General features: G+C 37.7%; 1 protein-coding gene across 2 annotated transcripts in view; it reads left to right on the top strand.

Moving 5' to 3' along the window:
* Positions 1-6,556: 6,556 nt before the first annotated feature.
* Positions 6,557-24,424, top strand: part of LOC131044334 (uncharacterized) — an 85,099-nt gene continuing 67,231 nt past the window's right edge. The window contains exon 1 of one of the 2 annotated variants that reach the window (XR_009105641.2): positions 6,557-6,831. Coding sequence is in view for 1 of the 2 variants with exons in the window: in XM_057977640.2 (XP_057833623.2) it covers positions 6,698-6,831 (134 nt within the window). In the remaining variant the exon portion in view is untranslated. The remainder of the gene's footprint in view (positions 6,832-24,424) is intronic. The other variant, XM_057977640.2, reaches the window with a different exon arrangement.

The raw sequence follows: 24,424 nt of genomic DNA, 5'->3' as shown, positions 1-24,424 counted from the left end.
TGAACTACTTTGGACTAAAGATTCTGCAAATGTTGAATGAAGGCATGGGCCTTATCTTGCTCTTTTTGAATATGCATAGTGGTTGGAGATGGCAAAGATAAGGGTAACTCATACAAAGCCAAAGGCTAAAAACCAAGACATACCTCAAAAGGCGAGTGACTAGTAGATGAGTGAATTGGCCAATTGTATGCATTCTCTATGTGGGTTAGGCTCAAATCTCACTTTATAGGGGAACTGTGTTGATATATCCTCAAACTTTGTATAAGTGTTCGGTTCACAACTTCAGTCTAACCATTATATTAAGGATGAAAGGCGGTAAAGAAGTTAAGGGAAACTCCCAATATCTTTCACAAATATTTCTAGAAGTAGCCCACAAATTGTGATTCACGATAAAAAAACAATGTTAGTTGGTAAATTAAAAGATGTCCAAATAGATTCGAAGAAGACTTGTGCTAAGTCATGTGTAGAACTTGACTTGTAGCATGGGATGAACTTAGCCATCTTGCTAAATTGATCAATAACCACAAAACCACAATAATGGCGGTGAACAATAAATGGAAAGCCACTAACCAAATCCATAGAAATGCTCCGCCAAGGATGAGAAGGAATAGGCAAAGGAATAATCAAGCCGATATTTCTAGTGGTTGGTTTGGAGTGGCAACAGAGTATACATCTCTTGAGGAAATGTAGAACATCTAGTTGCATATGGGGCCAATAGAAGAATAGATACAAATGATGAAGTGTTTTTTATTTGTCAAAGTTACCGCCATAAAGAGTAGAATGTGCCTCCTTGAGAAGTGAAGTACGATAATCTCAAGGGACCCAAAGTTTATTCAACTTGTAAAGTAACCTTTCCTTGATATGAAAATATTGAAAAGGTGTTAAATTTGAAGTAGAAGGATTCAAAAGACTTGTGTATGTGGGTCAAAAATCAATATCTTGAGCATATTGAGAAGACCATGTCAGAAATCCCAAATGATAGGTAGTCACAATAGTCAATTCACGTGTTGTACAAGAGAAACTCAAATAATCTACAACATTATTGGTGCTCCCCTTCTTATACTTGATGACCAAGTGAAACTGTTGTAAGTATGAAGCCCACTTCATATTCTTAGCTTCTTCAATTTTGCTACGAGTTTGAAGAAATTGTAGGGGTAAATGATCAATATGGATAATTGTTTCTTTTCCCAAAATATAATATCTCCTGTTTTTGATAGCTTGGACCAATGCATATAATTCGTTATCATACGTGGAGTAGTTCTTTTTAGAAGCAGAAAAATTATGTGAATGATAGGCCACATCATGACCATTTTTATTTGCAACAACTCCAAGTGCATACTGTGAAGCATCCATCTCAATCTCAAGAGGTTGCAAGAGATTTGGTAGAACAAGAATGGATGCATATCATATTTTTTTTCAATGTGTTGGAAGAATGAGAGAGGATTTTCATCCACTTGAATTGAACATTGGTCTTTATCAATTGGTGCAAAGGTGCGACAATATCTAAGTAATGTAGGATGAATTTGAGATAGAAGTTGGCAAGACTAAGGAAACTCCTTATTTCAACGAGATTTGAAGGAGTAGGACACTTGAGAAGAACTTCCACTTTTGTAGGATCTACTTGAATGCTACTTGCATCAATGACAAACCCAAGATAGGATATGGATGTCTGACTAAAAGAACACTTGGGAAAGCTAGCATACAAACTGTTATGTTGAAGTGTGTGAAGAACATGTTCCAAATGCTAGAGATGGATTTTCCAAGTGTGAGAAAAGATAAGAATATCATCTAAGTAGATGATAATAAATTTTTCCAAACAGTCATGAAATACCTCATGCATCAATCACATGAAAGTAGTAGGAGTATTAGTGAGACCAAATGACATTACAAGCCACTCAAAAAGATCCATTTTGGTCTTAAAAAATGTCTTCCATGTGTCCTTTGGTTGAACTCTGACCCGATGATGCCCACTTTTTAGATCAATCTTGGAGAATAATTTGACACCTTGAAGTTGATCCAAAAGGTCACCACTATGTGGAAGTGGATATCAATTTTTGATGTTGATCTTATTTAATGCCCAAAAATATATACAAAGATGTTAAGTTCCATCTTTTTTTAGCACAAGAAAAATTAGTGAGACACAAGGGAATGTACTTGGTTTAATGAAACCTTTGGATGATAAATATTGAATTTGTCTTTTTATCTATCCACTTTGAAGAATCAATTGTCGATACAATGGTACATTAGGAAGAGATGCAACAAGGACAATATCAATAGCGTAATTGATTGCTCATTCTGGGGGAAGTGTCTTAGGCTCTTGAAACACATGTGAATATTCTTGCAACAATTTTTCAAGAGTGGAATATGGTTTAGACATAATGATTTTTTCTTCAGAATTATAACATTGTGGCTTTATGAAAATTAGTGCAAGCTCTTGTGCTTGATTGAAAGCTTTCCGTGCTTGTCTGTAACTTAGTAGTAGATTTGTGGTGCTCGTAGTAAATTTTATTAAGTATGTATTATTATCTTTTTGTAGTGTATAGGTATTATTAAAGGCATCATAATGAGATTTCCTACCATATTGATAGGGTTTTCCTAACAACAGACTGCGACAGTTCATAGTGGTCACATCACATGTGACCTTATCAATGAATTTGAGACCAAATGCAAAAGACACAATGCATGTGTGTGTGATTAGAGAGGATGAATCATTATCCTTCCATCCAAGTGAATATGGATGAGGATGTGGATCCATCAGCAAATGAGGTTTGTCAACAATAGATTTCACAATCAAAGTTTTCTACATGAGCCACTATTGATGATACAATCCTCATGAAAATCGTGTTAGGTGAGCATAAAATGACAAACAAATTGTTAGATTCCATTGATGTAGAATGAGGGCTCATTAAGGTGACCTTATTAAGTCTACCTTTCAACTCATCACATGTCCTATTGAATCACCAAAAGTCTTGATGGGAGCATTTTATTTTCCTCATCATGAAAATGTACAATCAAATTCTTCTTCTTCAATTTAAAATAGTTAGACTTTTCATGTCTCTTCTTTTTACAATAAGTACAAAATTTATATTTATTAGTATTAAAAGAAAGAGAATAGAAAGAAGAGGAAGCAGAAGATTTTTTCTCTCTAGTAAAATTTTGTTGTGGTTGAGAACTCGAAGCTTTTGGAGGACCTACAAAAAATGAAGGCCAAAGTGCACGAGATCGAGCAACAAAATTGTCTTCTATCAATTGCACTTGGTTGAATACAGCTTCAATTGTTTCTAGGGTAGTATATTTTGACTCCCCAAACAAATGTTCTTGTACTCCACTCTTGAACTTTATGATTAGAGAAACACTCGAATCTTGCACTCGAAGTAGTATTCTTAGTCGATTAAATTGGTAGATATAATCTTGCACTAATATCTATTGTCCTTGTCACAGGCAAAGACACTTGATGTGCAAATCTTGGTCATAGTTGTAAGGATATAATGTATCCTTTAAAGTCGTGACAAGTTAATTCCATGTGGTGGTTGGATTATGAGTATATTGTTGTTCAGTGACCAAAACCTTAGCAACACCAGAGAGCTTAAATTTTGCAAATGAAACTTTATCATCATCAACAATCTCATTATAGACAAACCATGTCTCCATGTCAAGAACCCTATTGTAGAGCACATTAGGATCTTTAGATCCATCATAGACCTTAACCTCACATTTGGCTGGAGGTTGGTGGCCCTTAGGACTAGGAAGCCACTGAATTGCAATATCATTGACTCTATCAGTCAATGTGGTTATCGCATTGACAAGTTTAACAACTCTATCAACCAAATTAGCAACCATGTTATTACGAGTTAGGGCAAGTGTAATACTTTACATCTTCCAACAATAAAAAATAAACAAGCACCATGGGTCAACTCTACCAAACTTGGATTGAAATAATTGAATTGATAGATCTATGAGTGCTAGAACAAAACCAATTTACAAAGAGGGTTTGGAACTCCACTAGACACATTGTGACAAATTTTTAGAGAAAAATACCTATTGGATCACAAGTTATAGAATTAATACCTTCCCAGATATATCTAATATATTTCGAGAAACAGTTGAAAGAACTTAACAAAATAATAATTATTTTTATTTAAGAAGGAACTTAAACTCCATATTTTTTTAACTCAAATACTGCATTTAAAAACCCAAAACCACCAACAAAAACCGCTTTTGCCTTTGGATTTAGCAACTACAACAACAATTTTAAAACTACGATAACTTTCTAAAAACTTAATGAAATTCAAAATCACAAAATATTTTAAAAAGTTCGAAGGATGCCACTTCTAAACATACAAACCATTTAACGAGATACTTCTTACATAAAATGTTGTTAATGAAAGAACAACATGGGTTTCAAAGGAAACTCTCAAAAAATAAAACAAATAAATAACTATTTTGTTCAAGAAAGCACTCTTGAAATATTTTTTATGAAAAATATTTTCATATGTAGATAAAGAGAGCTTTCAAAAATCATCTCACAGATTAAAAGCTTCAATAATCAAGTGTATTTGTTGAGAGCTCCAAAACAAAATAAAATCAAAAGATTTGAATTTTTTTTTTTTTTTTAACCTATGGATCAAAAGATGCTTTGATACCAACTAATATGGTTTCAACAAGCAAATGCAAAAGTCAAAGAATAGATTCAATAAAGGACAACATTCTTTGCAAAATAAACTACAAACTTGTATTTCTCCAATATGCCATAGTGAGGAGAAAGTTACAAATATATAGACATGAATATGCCTAAAATAAAGGATTTGGAAATATTTTCTAAATCTCAATGTGAGATGGAGAACAATAACTAATCAACAAATACAATCATGATATACTAACTTATGCTAACCTCCTAACAATTAAGAAACTAATATTTTACTTTGACTTTTACATTTTAAGTAAGATTAAAAATTAATAAAATATTAAAATAATTCTTAAACTATACCCTATGAATCTTAATCACCCCTCTCTCCCTCTTTCTATCCCTACCTCTTTCTATTGCAAACATAACATGAGTATGTTGGTAATAGAGTCTAATTCAGAGTTTTGTTTGAGTTTGGATCCCTAAAGTGGATGAATAATTGATTTAAACCTAACACTTTTTCATTGAGACCGTTGTTGCACAAACAATATCATTGACCTCATACATTATACAAAAATATATCAAAAAATTTTATTAGAAGAAGAAGAAGAAGAAGAAGAAGAAGAAGAAGAAGAAGAATTTTAATGTCCATGAGACTAACAAAAGCCTATGGGACAAACCGCCAGATCAAATCGACTTCCACAATTCCAATCTCTTCCTATGCAAGGTGATGATGAACGCCCCCAACTTCTCCACTAACCCCTCATTAAATAAATTATACCAAGAGCCAGCTGCCAAGATACTCGCATAACTGTCCCTGCTGTCCTTAAATGCATCACATTCGAAAAGGAGATGTTTTTCAGTTTCCACCTCCCCGGAGGTGCAAAAATATACACTCTTTCTTCCCTGACTTCTTTTGGCCTTTTCCAACGCCCGATTTCTGAACGAAGTTGATGAGAGTTAGTTCCAAGTTGAACAATAAGAATTTTAGCTTTCCACGAAATATTAGCCCCAATGTACACTTTTTGATGATGTTCAAAAGTGGGATTGAACTCATTGATATAATACTGCTTCTTTCTCCCTAGTCTTTTACCCCAAAAGTGCTTACAAAACTTATCCATCACAAAAGTCTTAATCTCCTTGCTAGTCGTGGGACAAGTATTCAAATATATATTCCATTTACTCATCCATGTTTTGTTTTGCCGCATCCAAGTCTTCTTTCTTTTGCACAAAACATCACCAAAAATAATATTAGGCCATCTAATTTCTTTCATTTGCTGAATTCTTTTTAAGTACCTTAACAGACGAATCATAGCCATTGGTTCAATTGGAGCAGCCCCAGTTTCAACCAGCATGATATCATAAGGGACTGTGCTTTTGATTTTGAACTTGCTTGTAATCAAATGTTTCTGAATTTGTTCAATTTGCCTCCATTGTAAATCTGAAGTACCACTGACCAACAATTCACATCCATAAAGAACCACTGGAAGCACAAGAAGCCCAAAAAGAGTTTGGGTAGTGTTCCAATCCCACAATTCTGCTTCTCTACATCTATTTTGAAGAGCATAGAATGCTTTCCAACCTCCAAAAGTTCTCTTCTTTCTACAACAATCCCAACTCAAGTTTTTGCTAAAGTCAATTTCGAGATATTTGTAATCAGTGACTTCTTCAAGGATTATTGATCTTCTACAGTATGAGGAAATTTTGAAGGGGTCCAGTCTCAAAGAGATATTTGAAAAGATAAAACTTCACAAGACCGCTGACTTATTGATCAAGATCCACAACAGAAAGGCTGACAAAGAAAAGAACTTGAAAATTGTTAATGATGCTACTCTTGATCCCATAGACTAATGGTCTTGTGGACGTCATTAAAACTCATTCATTCATACACATGTATAGCGTACCTATTTGACACCAAATAAATACACCAGATACAATTACCGGACAAAATTAGGCTTGTGCCCTCCGACGAGAAAGAGTCTTTTATTTTCGACTTCGCGTTGCCCACCATCACATACAAAATTGAAGGTGATAAAGAAGATTTCATACGGTGGAGGGAGAGCGGTTGTGAGGATGACAATGCGCGTTTGTCCATCGAACAATTTCAACTGGAAGCTGTTCAATGCTCAACAGCAGCAGCCAAGGACAAATATGCAGAGATTCCACTTATCAGCAACTTCTTCAGCCATGTCTAACAAGGATCATAGGTTTCACTTCCTCCTTACCATATGTTGCTCTGTCTTAGCAATTTTCTCGACTTAGACAATGCAATGTCAAAATCCAAAAAGTTACTGAATTGAAGAATTTGTAGTTATTTAGGAATTAGGAATTCTCTGCACATGAACAGAGTTTTTCACAATGATTTTTTCAGATGCCATTGGTAGATTTCATAAGGTATTCTTCGATTTCAGTAGAGGCCACTGGCTTTGATACTTTCGTGTGTTTTTTGAAATTTGAAATTATTGAATAATTTTTTTTTCTTCTTCAATTTTTTTAAAAGTGTACAACAAATTCTCAAAACTCGGTCAATCAAGTTCAGACGTACTTACTTCAACTGCAGTTGCCTGATAGAACGCCTATATTTATATGGAAATCATTATTATTAAGGACCTTAAAATTTAAAATTATTTGGGTTGCCTTAATACCGTGTATAGTAAGCTTGGACCAATTTTTTAAAATTTGTAAACATGGTTTGTGCCCGTTGAAGGAATGGATCGCCTCTTTGGGGCGGGGGGATTTGTGCCTGGGTCACTGGCTTCTATGGGCGTTCACCATAATTACCTAGAGACTTTAATGATGGCTAACGTGAATTGCTGTTGGAGAATACTATCTCAAATTCTTAATCTCTAACACTGCCCATTTCGGGGGAAAGTCTGTAAATTTCTAGGATATTACCATGGCTCTTTAAGCAGCATGTATTTAAAACAGTTCGGTGCCTAAAGGCAATCCCCGTACCGCATATTTAACAATGAATTAGAGCCTCTAGGCTTTTAAATATCATTCCATTTGTTTTGAAATTTACTTCCGCTTCTTATAATTGAGACCTCGTAGAAACCTTATTTTTAGGGACCTCGTAGAAACCTTATTTTTAGGGGTTTATTTGTTAGGATGAAGAAACGAATTTAAAAGAGCAGAGGAAATTGAATTATAAACACACAATACAAACAAATGAGACACATAGATTTATCGTGGTTCGGCAATTGCCTACGTCCACACTTAAGGCAGGGGAATCAATATATTAGTAACCAAGTCTGGTTTGTACACATACACAGCTGCAAGCAGCTCTAGAAATCATCTCTACAAATGATATGCAATCAGCTCTTAAAGAGCTTACAAAGGAGAAGTTGAAGAGCCAAGAGTTTGGCGGTAAAAGGAAGGAGTCCGTTGGACTTCACTTCCAACAATCTCCCACTGAAGGCCAACGAACTGCTGCAACAAGTAGATTCCCCCACTCAGTCCTGCTATCAGTTATTGGAAAGGCCGAGAGAAGCTCGGCAGAAATCGAACTTCTCCCACTTAACTACTTGAGTGAGCACATCAGTCGGATTCTTGTCGGTATGAATTTTATCTACATGAAACTTGCCTTCTTCGACCATATGGCGAACATAATGACTGCGAACATCAACATATTTTGACCGAGGCTGAGATGTCTGATGTTTAGTCATAAAGATGGCACTGATATTATCACAAAGCAAAGCAAAATCTGATTGCTTTAAACCCAACTCGCTGAACAAGAGTTGCAACCATACCATCTCTTTTGCTCCCTCAGAAAGAGCTATGTATTCAGCCTCCGCAGTCGATTGAGCAATTGTATGTTGTAATTTTGAAGCCCAACTAATCGCTGCCCCGACAAATGTGAAAGCATAACCTGAAGTAGACTTTCTTTTGTCTAAATCTCCGACAAAATCAGAATCAGTAAACCCTTGCAAAACTGCCTTGTACTTCCCAAACCATAAGAAAAAATTAGAAGTACCTTTGAGATATCGCAAGATATACTTGACCGCCTCCCAATGTGATTTGCTCGGATTAGCCATAAATTTGCTCACCACTCCCACGACATGAGCAATGTCCGGACGAGTAGACACCATAGTGTACATAAGACTTCCAACTACAGATTTGTATGAAATTTTGTCCATAAACTCCTTATATTCTTGTGTTTTTGGACACAATTGAGAAGACAACTGAAAATGAGAGGCTAAGGGTACGCAAACAGACTTAGCATCTGCCATACCAAATCTGTCCAATACTTTTTTAATGTAACCTTGCTGAGATAGTTTGAGTTCTCTCTTTTTCCTATCCCGAAAAATAGTCATTCCTAGAATCTTCTTTGCTGCCCCTAAATCTTTCATGGCAAATTCATTTGCTAAGTGAGTTTTAAGTTCACTCACAATCCTCATGCTTGTGCCGGCCACTAGCATATCATCCACATAAAGGAGAAGTATGACAAATTCGCCATTAGGAAGCTTTTTAAAATAGATACAAGAATCAGACTCGCTGCGAGTAAACTTGTGATCAATCATGAATTTGTCAAATTTAAGATACCATTGGCAGGGGGCTTGCTTAAACCCATACAAACTGCGTTTCAATCTGCAATAGAGGTGTTCCTGACCCTTTTTAATAAACCCTTTAGGCTGATGCATAAACAATTCCTCATCAAAATCGCCATGGAGAAATGCCGTCTTCACATCCAGCTGTTCAAGTTCAAGATCCCAGGCTGCAACCAAGCCCAATACTGCTCGGATGGTAGTCATTTTGACTATTGGCGAGAAAATTTCTTTGAAATCGAGGTCTTGCTGCTGAGCATATCCCTTGACTACTAGTCTTGCTCGAAATCTTTTGCGACCACCGGCTTCATCTTTTAGTTTATACACCCATTTATTTCTTAATGCCTTTCTGTCAGGCGAAAGTGGCACCAAATCCCATGTCTGATTTCGCAATAGTGCGTCCATTTCTTCTCACATTGCAACGTGCCAGTTATCACAATCTGCAATTTTACTAGCTTCTTTGTATGTTGCAGGCTCTGTTTGATTAGAAATTAGCAAGGTAGGCTCAACTTCTTCACAAACTAATAAGTCATAGTCGAAGAACTTTGCAGGATGTCGCCTCTGTCTGGTAGATTTCCTCAATTGATTCTCTGTTGGAGTAGTAGAATCATCCAATTTATGTGTTCTCTGTTTATGCAAATCAATATCACTCCCACTGTTAATTTGCCTGGTAATGTCTCTGTTTTTACGTCTGGTAATGTTCCTGTCTGCAGGACAATCAATAGCTTGTGGATTTGAATCCACGTGAGATGCAGGCAGACTGTGGGAGGGAGAACCTGCAAAAGTTTCATCCACGGCGTGCATTAGGCGAGTGTGCAGGGAGCTCGGTGTCGTGGCAACATCCTCCACAGCCTGCACGGGAGGGTGACTCTGCGGTTAGACCGTGGAGGTGGAGCCTGCAGGGAACCCGCGGGGGAGACTGCAGTGAGCCCGCGGTGGCGAGGAAGGCTGCCGTTTAAATGGAGGTGGGTGTGCTGCGTGGTGTGAAGACTTCGTAGCATGCCGTGGGGAGTATGGAGCAAAACGTGCAAGATGCGGTGGAGAATGCCCAACAAATTGGTGATGATGTGAGCTAAAGTGCTCATCGTATGGGTGTTCCTCCATATTTTCTGCGACATGAGTGCTAGTTTGGGGAGGATGTGCTCTGTTCTGCAGACCCCCCATTTCAGAATTAAACGGAGAGCAACCATTGTCAGCATTCTTTTCATCATTCTCAGTTTGCGAATTGTATTCAATCATGGTAGACGACATAGGGGCTCCCACTGAATGAGAGACCGGAGGCAGAGCGCTGGTAGTCGAATTTTGAAACAAAGACATAGGGACATACTCTTTCTCTAATTTATTTGAATCTTGTAGCGCGGGGAGGGAAGTCTCATGGAAAATTACATCCTTGTTGCAAACAATCCTTTTGTGAACAGGGTCCCACAATCTGAAACCAAATTGCTCTTCACCATACCCCACAAAAATACATTTCAGCGACTTTGGATCCAATTTGGTTTGCTTCTCCTTGGGTATATGCGAGAAGCCTTCACATCCAAACACATGAAGATGCGAGTATGAAATCCTCTTCCCTTGCCATTCCTCTTCCGGAATACCAAAATCCAATTTAGATGAGGGACTTCGGTTGATTAAATACACTGCCGTGTTACACGCTTTTGCCCAAAATTCCTTGCCTAAACCTGCATTTGACAACATATATCGTGCCTTTTCAAGAATTGTCCTTTTCATCCTCTCGGTTGCACCGTTTTCTTGAGTGAAGGGAACAACCTTAATTTTTCTAATCCCATTATCAGCACAAAAATCATAAATTCATGTGAACAAAATTCTCCACCATTACCGGTTTGTAAACATTTAATCTTATGCCCAATCTGATTTTCAACTAAAGCTTTGAAAATTTTAAATTTTGAAAAGACTTCAGATTTCCTAGAAAGCATATAAATCCATACTTTTCTTGTACAATCATCAAGAAATGGGACAAAATAGTTAACTCCTCTAATGGAGGCCTACCTCGGTAGGCCCAAAAGCATCCGAGTATACAAGCTCCAGCGGTGTTGTCTTTGTGTCACGCCCACCTTTCAAAAAACTGACTCTCTTTTGTTTACCATAAAGGCAATGTTCACAAAAGGCTAAGTCAACAAGTTTGAGGCCCGGAAGCTGATTTCTTGTATGCATAACATGGAGTCCTTTCTTGCTAATATGCCCAAGTCTTTGATGCCAAAGATTTGCTTTGCTGTCCTCAATCACCATTGCAGCTCCCACTTCACCATGAGTCTTAAATATGTATAGACTACCCACTTTATTACCATTTGCAATCAGCATGGTACCATGAGTTACCTTCCATGTATTCGGAAGAAAATTTACATTAAGACCTTGATCAAAGAGCTGTCCAACGGATATCAAATTCTGCTTCAATTTTGGGACATGGCGAACATCTTTGAGCAGCCATGTTTTACCTCCTTCTAATGGCAGCAACACGTTACCTTTGCCTGTAATTTCACAAGCTTTGTTATCTCCTAAGAAAACATTTCCAAAATGACCTTCATGGTAGTTAATGAACGCTTCAAGACATGAGGTAGCATGATGGGAGGCACCGGAATCAAGCACCCATGAATCCGGAGTAGTGTCGGTTGTTGAAAGGATTAGAACATTATCATCTTTATCGTAGACTATATTTGCTTCGCTGTCCCGCACCCTCTCTTGTGCCCTTTTGAAGTTTCTACAATCCTTCTTTACATGACTAGCTTTGCCACAAAACTAACAATCACCATTTCTGTTTCTAGATTTCGATCTCCTTGCTGATTTCGAATGTCTATGATAATTATTTCTGCCTCTATTATGACTTCTACCTCTATTTTCGGTGCTGACCACCGTTAAGGCTTCACCGGATGAAGGTTCATCATTCTTTCTTCTCAAATCCTCGCTAAGAAGAGTAGCTGCTACATCATTAAAAACCAACTTATTTTTACCGGATATAGATGTGCTAACTGCTATTACAACGCCATCCTAACTGCTTGACAAAGAACATAATAAAAGAACAGCCTTTCTCTCATCATCTTGTGTCATCCCCACCGAAGATGCTTGACTAATCAATGTATTAAATTCATTGATGTGGTTTGCCATAGCACAACCTTCTTTCATTTTCAGTTTTTACAAGCGCTTCATGTTAAACACTTTATTTGCAGTCGATGCCATTTCATACATGGCTGTGAGTCTATCCCATACATCTTTTGTTGTTGCATCACCCGTGACATTGAAGAGAACATCGTTGGACAGCGAGAGAAAAATTGTCGCTCTTGCCTTCTTGTCTAATTTTTCCCATTCTTCATCAGCCATCCCAGTTGGTTTCTTTGCTTTCCCTTCAAGCGCAAGTGAAAGGTCTTGCTTTATCACCAAAGACTCTATCTGCACCTTCCATAACTCAAAGCTCTGACCGGAGAACTTCTCTATCTTTGCTTCTTCCATGATTTTGGAATTTCAACCTCCAAAATCTTAACAACGATCTAACCTCGCTCTGATACCAATTGTTAGGATGAAGAAACGAATTTAAAAAAGCAGAGAAAACAAAATTATAAACACACAACACAGACAAATGAGACACACAGATTTATCGTGGTTCGGCAATTGCCTACGTCCACACTTAAGGCAAGGGAATCAATATATTAGTAACCAAGTTTCGTTTGTACACATACACAACTGCAAGCAGCTCCAGAAATCATCTCTACAAATGATATGCAATCATCTCTTAAAGAGCTTACAAAGGAGAAGTTGAAGAGCCAAGAATTTTGGTGGTAAAAGGAAGGAGTCCGTTGGACTTTACTTCCAACATTATTAGTGTAATAAGAAATGTAAATCATGAATATCTATTGTACTTACCACTTCCGAGGGCAAACTTGTAGCAACTGCTGATATATATGCTGCACCAACTGATTTGTAGTTAAAGCATACCTTTCAATTGCCAAACAAGAAGTAAAAGAGGCATAGCGAGAAAGACACATGGTTGAAATACTTTCTATCTAGAGATATAGCTATGTAGGAAGCCTATGGCCAAATGTAGTGCAGATGTTTTTAATAATCACTATAAAAGGCTTTTAACAATGTTATTTTCTAAGGAACAACCTCAATTTAGGTCGTCCAATTGACAGGTGAATGGTTGGTAAGACCGAGAGATGGTATACCAAAATAAATTAGGAAATTAAACTTACAGTGTCAGTGATTCCACGGATCACTGGTGAACATTGGTTAGACTCCAAGAAAGAAAATCTATGCACAAACTTGACTAATGGGTTTTGTTTCGACTTTTTTACTATTTCTAAGATTCTATGGATATGTTATGGAAGCATCAGCTACACAACATTGAATACCCCGAATCAGGTTGAAAGGTCCCTCCAGTCATTCCAAATACCCGACAAATATTCACTTGTTGGGCTTATGCATATTCTGTTAGTCACATTAAAACATTGCCATAAAGACACCTTTCCCTTGATATTACACCAAGCTACATATGCGTAAGGAGTGTTCCCTTTGGGTTTTGAACGTTGCCTGAGCTGGAAACATTTATATTGTATAATGGAGTATTGGTGTCAATGTAGATATTCCCTTTTCTATTCAGAATCTTTAACGCATACAATACTTGAGAAGTGATTTTATATCTTTATAAAACATCTTAATAGTTATTTAGTAAGATCAGTTTGGTTTGAACAGTTAACATGAAAATATATAGAAATCTCTGCCTCCTCTTGTTCCCCTTGGTTATATACAAGGAATCTATAAATGCAAAGTTTAGAAAGCAATCTTTTTTCTACATTTCAGAGGTGAAAAAATAAGCTTTGTTAAATTGTTATATACTTAATTATTTTTCCAAATCTATTCTCTTTTTGGAGCCATGAATGATTTTTTAAAATGAACAACAATAACATTTTAGTCAACTGATAGCAACTTTATATCAATAGAGTGACTAGAACTATTTTATTATTTCTTCAAAAAATGAATTATTTTACTTGCACCTCTCACGTGAAAACATGCACCCATTAATATTTATACCTTAGCATTCTACACAACACTATCAAATCTAGGGGCATGCAGTGAACAAACTTTTCAACGTCTAAGGTCTTCCCCTTACTTTTTAGGAAGGTTTTATGATCATCAAAAGCCTTCCATTAACGACTCTAGTGCTATCGTTAGTGCCTCTTAAAATGTTTCTACTGCCGCAAGTAGCTCGAGAAGTGACTCCATACGCTGTCATAACAGTTAATGTGGCAAGATGACTTAATTCCATTCTGCAATGCCTTTAGCCATAGACTCTTCCTTTCATCCCCTTCTTTACATTTTCCTTTGGCCATGATCTATCTCTCTATCGTCATAAGGAATACAAATTATGTTTAGAGGCATAAACTATCTCTTTGCTTCTAAGCTTCTTTGTCCTATCCTATCCCCATAATGTCTCTTTGCATTACTTATACTACATACTGTGATATCCTAGACAGTGCATATGCAACCACAATTTCCTTTACAGCCTTGCATTTAATTTATGTGCATTCATCAAAAGCTTTTCTTATCTTTATTATCAATGTAATGTCCCCTTTCTAGGCTACAGGAGATGAGCAAGGGTTGACCTATCATTCGAGTTCCCGTAGGTCAACAGTATGGTTAGGGGATTCATTCTGAGGGTCATGGAGCATTGCAGGGGCTTTGTGAGCCGTTTTGAACCTTCAGACGACAGTTCCTACTTTTTAGAGGTCTCCTATTTTTTAGAGAGAACTGACAGTTGACTAGATGACCACTCGGGGGACCAGGGAGCAGAGCAAGATCCTTTTGAGCAATTACAGGTGTTTGGAGAGAGGTTCCTATTTTTTAGTGTGAGTCCCTACTTTTTAGGAGGAACTGTCAATTGGCCTACAGGACTCGGGCAACATCAGTGATCACAGTGCTTTAGTCGGAATTCAGTTTTGAGTCCAGATTTGGATTTTATGACCTCAGTTGGTTGGAATCTTTTAAATAATAATAATGTTACTTTATATTATTATTAAAAAGTAACAAGTTGGGGCCCCCTTATGCCATGATGCCTAGGAGACATGAGTTAAGTTGTTTTTTAAAAACAACTTAATTTTATTAATAAGGGAGCCTAAGGGGGTTGAGGGAAACATAAGGAAAAGAAAAAATTTAATTAAAAAAAAATGCAAGGCAACCCTAAAAACGAATTAGGGTTTGAGGCCAATAAAAGAACATGTTGGAGGCTATTTTGGGCATCTTGGAATCATTTTTACAATCAGCTTTTGGAGATTGAGCTACAACTTTGCAACTTTGAGGAATGAAAATTTCTAGAGGCAAGTGAGTTTGGATGCAACCCCAACTCACATAACTGAAGAATTCCTCTAGAATTCTTGTTTGTGTATCAAAATGAGATATGTAGCAGCATTATCAGATTGGTGACAGCAAATTGATCAGGGACTAGAGGCCATTGAAGGCTGCCTATTCATTATTAGCTCCCACATGGCTTCCTAGGGCAGGCTGTACACCTTAGAGGCACCCAAGGTGTCAAAATAAATAAATCAACGTCATTTAGGGTTTGGAATTGGTTGGAAATTCATTGTTAGCAGTAGAAATCAACAAATAAATCATTTCTTCAGGCTTAAAACAACATAGGTGGATGATATGAGCAAATTAGTGAGGAAACTTGGCTAAATTCAGTGATCTTGTTTGGGAGCCTGAAGGAATCAACAACAAATTTGTCCAGTCTTGCAATAATTGTTTTTGATAATTATAATAGGTGCAACTAAACCTCATTGGAGGTATTGGCACCATTGGGAGATTCCTGTATTGCCAGATTCACCAGTTCTATCAATAAAAAGCACCTTTCCTGGCTAGCGCTGGACTCCGGGTATGCTATGCACTATTCTAATTGCAACAAATTATTCAAATTTGGTATTGGTGTCTTGCTGTTATAAAAATCAGAATTCAGTAATTAATATCTGTCATTGTTTATTTTATTCAGTCTTCCAAATTGCTAAAATCCCTCAAAAACACAAGAAAAATAAAAAGCATCAAAACATCCTTCCATTCACTGGTCAAAAATATATTTCAGACTTAAACATCAGAAGGGAGGCAAAAACACAGTTTGGGATGTTACAGTGGTATCAGAGCTGGTGATCTTGCCAGCTTGTTGAGGAAGATTCTTTTTGGTTGCAAAATCACTTTGGGTTTCAATCACAAATATGTCTTGGCAGCTACCTAAATTTATCGCCAACGACAAGGAACAAATTCTTGAAGAAAAGCTCTACAATGTAGAAAGGAAACTGGCATGTTTGCCTCAATCAAAGTATGGATTACTTTGCAATTTGAAAGCAATAGAGAATTGCTTATCCACGATAGAACAACTAGGTTCTAAGGGAAAACAAGTGACCGTGATTCTTGCTGTGATTCCTTTGGTTAAGCCAGTGTTGTTGAGACATTTCTGATAGAGAGGTAAGACTTGCAGTTACTCTGTGTATTGTTAATGTTATGGGGATAACAACTCCACATGATCCTTATAGCAAGGAAGTTATGCGGTATTCCAATTGATCGTAGAAAGTTTTCAAGGATTGGGTGATATCCATAATCCATCCTTTGGTAAGAAAGTCAAAATTTTAGAATCAGTTGCAAAAATCAGAGCTTGTGTGATAATGTTGGATCTTGGTTGTGAAGACTTAATTCTTGATATGTTCCATCAGTTTTTGATTGCTATTAAAAAAAATCAAATGCGAAATGTTTTATCTTCTATGCAGTCCATCATTTCTTTGATTATTGAGGAGAGTGATGATAATTCTCAACTCTTCTTATCTTCCCTATTGGCTGTTTTGAAATAAGCACATGTTACTTCTTCTAATGCTCATGATTTGGTTAACAATGTTGTCAAACAATGTGAGCAAAAATTGAAGCCATTCTTAACAGTGGGCAAGATAGAGAAAGGTGGAGCACTTGAACTAACTATTCATGAACATAAGGATGGTATGGACGAGGGAGAATCATTTCATGTATCTGTGGGTGTGAAGTACATGAGTCTTCCTGATAACAAGAAGGTCGATGAGTATGCTGTCATGGAATCTTCAAAAACAATAGTGATTGATCAGCCACACAAAGGTATGAGTTCCTTTGATTATTTTCTATTTGAGCAAAATAATATGGTGGATGCATCTAGAGTTGAGGATTATGTGGAAGAAAGGAAAGCAGATTTGTTTCAGCCTATAAATGATCCTAAAAAGGAAGACAAAATTCAGTCATATGGGAAGCCTAGGAGGGATAAAGCCATTGGTATTCATAAGGACCACAAAGTTGAAGAAGACACAATCATGGGTCAGCTACTTTGGGATTCGAAGGAGTCTCCATGCATTATGGCATCATATCCATTGGTTGATGACTATAGGGTTGATAAAGCATCTGTTGGATCAGCTATCTTTGAAGCACATAAAGGGGGGATCCTAATTCCCAGCTACATGCAAGGTATGACAGCTCTTGGTGGGAGTGGTTTTCCTTGTTTTCTGCACATGATTGCATTGGAAGAACACTTTATGAGATTATATGTAGCATATTGCATTGAAGAGCTGATTACGAAGACTAAAAGATTGCCAAATGAGAAGATTCTACAATTTGACAATGTATGATTTGTCATGAGCCCTACACCATGGAGCTGGTTGGAGGCAAAAAACAGAACAGCTATGGAGATAGAGGCATGGATCAGATTATGGGCAGCTAAGGCAGCTAACAGGACATGTGATATTCAGCGGGACACATCTCTTAGACCAGCACCTTTAGAGGAGTCGCCTACCTTGGAAGGAGAGGCTAGAAAGGACCACAAAGACAATGTGGAAAGGTATGATTATACTTCTGATTTTCTGAGTATGAATAGCAGTCTGTTGTCATCATATGAGCATAAATCCAATAAGGTTCGTAGTGACAAAGAACCCAACCTTGTGAACACTCTAAAAGCTATTCAAGAATTAGATGATCATATGGATAAGCTTTGTGGGGAGTTGAGCATGGCACACTCTTCATTGTACAAAGCAAGATTTCAGATTTCTATAACAGCCAAGAGGATCAGCCTTGAGGTGTGTAATTTTCATTGAGAGATTCATGTTGGATCAGCACTACAGGGAGAGCACGCAACAATGAAAGAGCAAAAGTTTGAGGCAGTTGAAGACACTATGAAAAGGTATGGCAGTGATCCTAATTTTCTGATGTGGAACAACAGTCTTTTACTTTGGCATAATCATGAGATAACAACTCCCACTCATGAGGATGATAGTAAGAAGTCTTCTTCTATTGTTGGCACTCATATGAGAGTCAAACATGAGGTTTTTATTGTGTGTCCAAGACACAAGAGGGTTGAGCTAGTACATCACGGCATGGGAGAGGCAAAGGACAGCCAAAGCATGTGACATATGAAGGATGAGCATTTTATGGTGGCCAAGCAAGTGAAGCAATCAGATATGTACAGTGTGAGGTATGATTCGAAATTCTTTGTTTGTTCACATAGTTTGCTTCAAGAGGACATGGTGTCACCTCTTCCAAAGAACCATTTGAAGGCTCACATCATACACTTGGATGACATTATGGAGCATACACTTGATGGATCAGCCATAAGTGCTATGACTACTTATGTAGATGAAGATATGGGTGATGTGGATTTGATTGGCTCTTTGATCATTCATGGGGTATTAGAGGAGTCTATTGGTAACGAGATACAATCCTTTCATATTGATGACCCTTGCGTAGAGTATGCAGCTACCCCACTTCAGGGATTTTTGATGGAGACATTTGCCTTGGTGTGGCTTACATGTGAAGCCATGGAGTTTCAGCTGGAGTATAATCCTAGTGTAGGATATGGAAGTAAGCACAATGACATTGGTGTTCCGGCCCTAGTTTATGGAGCTCTACTTCATCCTTTGATGGGAGATGGCTGTTCGACTTCATGGTACAGGGATTTCTTACAGAACTCTGGGAGGACAGCGGCTGTTCGTGAGTTTGGGGGAGAATTGCGTCATCTCATCATCGTTGGTGGGTGGATTGGTGCTCTATCATTCAATGTCTTTGTAAACACTATTTGCATCTGCACAGGTTTGGTTTGCAGTTGTGTGGTTGCTGTTCTGTTCTATATCAGCAACCTAGGAAGGGCTGCTATACCTTTCCTTGCACCTATAATGGATGTTTTACACATCCATGGGTGATCAATTAGAGTTGGAGAATTGTTTGGTGTTGAAGGCACTTGGAGATACCTTCATTTCTTCATATTTGTGGGATATGGTAGCATGATGAGTTGGGACCCGGGTGTTGAATTGTTTGACCCATTGTTTCTCATGGTTTCTAGTGTGTTGCTTCATGGTTTGTGGTGTGTGGGTATTGTAATCAGAGTAGAGCAGCAAAAGCATATAGAGTTCTACCTATGGTTAGTGTGGGATTCTGGTGGGACAGTGATGCATTGCTTATGGGCAAGCAATCCCTGGGAAGGGAGGACTATAATGTCCCCTTTCTAGGCTATAGGAGATGAGTAGGGGTTTACCTATCATTCGAGTTCCCGTAGGTCAACGGTATGCTTAGGGGACTCATTTCGAGGGTCACAGAGCTTTGCAGGGGCTTTGTGAGCCATTTTGGACCTTTAGACGACAATTTCTACTTTTTAGGGAGGTCTCCTATTTTTTAGGGAGAATTGGCAGTTGACTGGATGACCACCTGGGGGACTAGGGAGTAGAGCAGGATCCTTTCAAGTAGTTACAGGTGTTTGGAGAGGTTCCTATTTTTTATGGTGAGTCCCTACTTTTTAGGATGAATTGTCAGTTGGCTTGCAGGACTCGAGCAACATCAGTGATCATAGTGCATCAGTCGGAATTCAGTTTTGAGTCCAGATTTGGATTTTATGAATAATTCGGGAAATATTTTGATATTCCTAAGTTGGTTGGAATTTTTTAAATAATAATAATGTTATTTTATATTATTATAATAAAGTAACAAGTTGGGGTCCCCTTGTGCCATGATGCCTAGGAGACATGAGTTAAGTTGTTTTTTAAGAACAACTTAATTTCATTAATAAGGGAGCCTAAGGGGGTTGAGGGAGACATAAGGAAAAGAAAAAAATTAATTAAAAAAAAATGCAAGGCAACCCTGAAAACAAATTAGGGTTTGAGGGCAATAAAGGAACATGTTGGAGGCCATTTTGAGCATCTTGAAATTATTTTTACAATCAGCTTTTGGAGATTGAGCTTTGCAACTCAATTCAGCAGGTTTGCAACTTTGAGGAATGAAAACTTCTCAGAGGTAGGTGAGTTTGGATGCAACCCCAACTCACATAACTAAAGAATTCCTCTAGAAATCTTGTTTGTGCATCAAACTCAGACTTGTAGCAGCATTATCAAATTGGCGACAACAAATTGATTAGGGATTAGAAGCCATTGAAGTCTTCCATATTCATTTCCAGCTCCCACATGGCTTCCTAGGGCAGACCGTACACCTTGGAGGCACCTGGGGTGTCAAAATAAATAAATTAGCAGTAGCAACCAGCAAATAAATCATTTCTTCAAGCTTAAAATAGCGTAGGTGGATGATATGAGCAAATGAGTGAGGAAACTTGGCTAAATTCAATGATCTTGCCTAGGAGCTTGATGGAATCAGCAACAAATTTGTCCAGTCTTGCAATAATTGTTTTTGATAATTATAATAGATGCAAATAAACCTCATTGGAGGTATTGGCACCATTGGGTGATTCTTGTATTGCCAGATTCACCAGTTCTATCAATAAAAAGCACCTTTCTTGGCTAGTGTTGGACGCTGGGTATGCCATGCACTATCTGATTGCAACAAATTATTCAAATTTTGTATTGGTGTCTTGCTGTTATAAAAATCAGAATTCAGTATTTTATTTCAGTCATTTTTTATTGTATTCAATCTTCCAAATTGCTAAAATCCCTCAAAAACACAAGAAAAATAAAAAGCATCAAAACATCCTTCCATTTGCTGGTCAAAGATATATTTCAGACTTAAACATCAGAAGGGAGGCAAACATCTAGTTTGGGATATTACAATTGAGATCCCTATTCACTCTTCAGAAGGATAAAACAATAATAGTCAGTGACTTCTATTTCTAGTTACAGTAATTTGGTTTATTTTCATTTGAAATATGGAGTATGACCCTATTAAATTAAATTTCTTCAAGGATAAATTTTAGTGCAAAATTGTCATTTAGGTGCAAGCAGTAATTGAAAGATATGGCTATTTGAATTGAGTGGAGTCATAAGGTGGCTAAGTGTTGGTGTTTGTTTTATCATCTACCAAACATTAGGATAGGATACCCGAAGGTATTCTATCCTCTCCTGAAAAATTACTACTGATTCCAAGGTCTATATGTGCGAACAAGCGACTTTAGTGGAATAGCTTCTTGGGTAGTGTATGCTGAAATTTCAAGGGGGACTTACGTTTGACAAGTATCTTGAACTGCTGGACTTAGATGGATTTAGCAATTTTAGGCTCTTCTTTTTTTTTGGGATTTTCTGGGATTTAGACTTTCAAAAGAAAGGGAAAAAGAGATAGGGTTTGAGAAGGCTAATTTAAACCTACGAAGTCTGGAGACGGTATCAACTGGGTGCTCTCGAGAAACCAAACCTTTCTTCGCCACACTAGGGACAACTACACAAGGCCGGTGCAATCTTCAATGGGTTGTGCTTATGATCGAGATGTTGGGATGCACAGGGGATGGGCTCAGACTAACTTTGCACGGTAGAATGGAAATCATCCATTTACCAAAAGTATGAGCGGAAATACACCAGCAATTGATACTTATCAAATCCTTCATTCAAATTAACAATAATGAAAGCAAATCTAAATTATTTCTAAGTAAGTGTTGAGGCAATTGAAACCATGCAAATCATTCAAATAATAGAGATTACAAAGCAGCGCACATGCAATATATTATCTGGAAATGACCTTAAGCAACAATACATCAAAAACCTCACCCTTTTCAAATGAGAGGAGGTAACCTTATATAGTTTCTCAAAAATAAATGAATGTCCGAGATCAAACAGTGATCAAGGGCCCAGATTGAAGGCTATAAACCCTAATTAGGGTTTCCCAAAACTAACTACCCTCGACCTATTACATTTGGGACACTTGTCCTTCTTGCTAAAAATAAATCTTTTATGAAGATAGAATATTGTGACGTGTGCCCTTCTAGAAGCTTCTGGATGGGTTAGGTTCATTGAATCTGGACATGCTAACTTGGAGTGATCTGATTGGCTGGAAAAGATGACGAGATGCCATCCCAACATAAGCCACTTCTAATCTTGTTGAGGCGGTGGAGGAGCAGGTATGGGAGGTGGATTAACTTCTTGTTGTTCCCTCTGATTTTGTGCATCAATATGTGCGGCGATGTCTAACTCCTCGTCAAGGATAAAACTCATGCGATACCAATCAGGAGTGTTTCTTCTCACAGACCAGGCCAAGCTATACAACTCAGTGATAACGTGTTCTTGTTCATCGCTGAAATCCAAGTTAGGCTGAAGCACTGGCTGAGGTTCCCTGCCTAGTTGAGGAGGAATGATGGGCAAGCCCATGTTGAAATTTATCCGGCTACGATCTCTATGATGATGATCCCGCCTCTACTTCCTCCCGCGGCCTGTAAAACCAAAGGAAAAATAAGTTAGAAAATTTCTGCAAAATTTCGAAAAAATATCGGGGCCGCGAAATGGCTAAGTGTTGGAAAATTTTCCATTTTTCACTCTCATACTTAGCCATAAAAATTGAATTTTCACCTCAAGACCTTCAGCCTTGAGGCTGGTTGAAGTCACCATCAAGTGTTAAAACTTTCGAAAATTTTCATACTTAACCAAATTTTTTTTTTTTTTTTTCAAAAAAATTTTGAAAAAATATTCCTAAAGTTCTTGAAAATATTCAGAAAAATCCATTAAATCTGCATTTTGAATTGGATTTTACCTTCGAATGTGCAGAATAGGGCTAGAAATCCTCTCGAAAATATTAAGAAAATTTTACGAAGGTTTTATAATCTTCTCGCGCTTGATTATTTTCCAAAAATCCGCGAAAAATCTGGTCTAAAGCGATTATCCAGCTTCCAAAAAATGTCAAAATCCTTGTCCAGATGTTCTTCGAACTGAACTTTTACCAAGCTTTCCTTAGTAATTTCGAACTCTTTGATGTAATAATGAAGTTAAAATAAAGTATTTGTAAGCAAGGTTAAATTCTCAAAACCTTTAAAAAAAATACTTCTAATTTCATCTCCAGTTCTTTCGGAAAGTTTTTTTTGGTCATGTTTCCAATTTTGAAAATATCTTCCAAAAGTTTCTATTTTGGTTTATAAGTTCGAAATATTAATTAATCCTCCAATATTCTTCTCTAGAAACTTTCTATTTTGGTTGAGGTTGGAAAATATCTGACAATCCATGAATTTCCCTTTTTGGAAACTTTCCATTTTGACTTTCAAGTTTGAAATCTTTGTTAATCTTCCAATATTCCATTTTGAAAAACTTTCTATTTTGGTCTTCGAATTCGAAATTTTAGATAAGTTTTTTATGACATCATATTGATTATGTTTGACTTTTCAATGCCCTGGTGAAATTTTTAAATTTTGAATTTCCAATTTTCTTGAATTTTGGCGCACTTTTGGATATTTTCCAAGGTATGGCGGACTTTAGCTAGAGCTCCTCCTTGGCCTCCATTATGGTGAAAATTTGGCTAAGGCATTGGGGCGGACTTTGACCCTTGTTCCCACATGACCTCCATCAAAGTGGGGCAGACTTTAGGCTTAGCTCCACCATGGTCTCTTCAAACATGGCGGACTTGGGAGTGAGCTCCTCCATGGCCTCCTTCATGGCCCCCTTCAACCTTGGCGGACTTGGGCCTTAGCACCCACATGACCTCCTTAGGTGGGGCGGACTTGAGTGTTGACTCCTACATGGTGAAATTTTGGCTAAGGCATGGGGCGGACTTTGAAGGTCTCTCCTCATGGCTCTCCATCAAGGCGAAATTTTGGCTAAGGCATGGGGCGGACTTTGAAGGTCCCTCCTTATAGCTCTCTTTACCCTTGGCGGACTTTAAACTCGGCACCTCCTACCTTGCTCTCTTACTTTGGCGGACTTGGGAGAGGGCTCCTACATGACCTCCATCTTGGGCGGACTTTGGTGGTGGCTCCCATCTTGGGCGGACTTTCGTGGTCTCTCAACTTGGGCGGACTTCTATCATCTCTCCCACCTTGGGTGGACTTTGGAGACACCTCCTCATGGCT

The sequence above is a fragment of the Cryptomeria japonica genome, chromosome 6, assembly GCF_030272615.1.
Source record: "Cryptomeria japonica chromosome 6, Sugi_1.0, whole genome shotgun sequence".
Taxonomy (NCBI): Eukaryota; Viridiplantae; Streptophyta; class Pinopsida; order Cupressales; family Cupressaceae; genus Cryptomeria; species Cryptomeria japonica.
The sequence above is the reverse complement of the archived record's forward strand: the minus strand, read 5'-3'. Positions and strand labels throughout refer to the sequence as shown.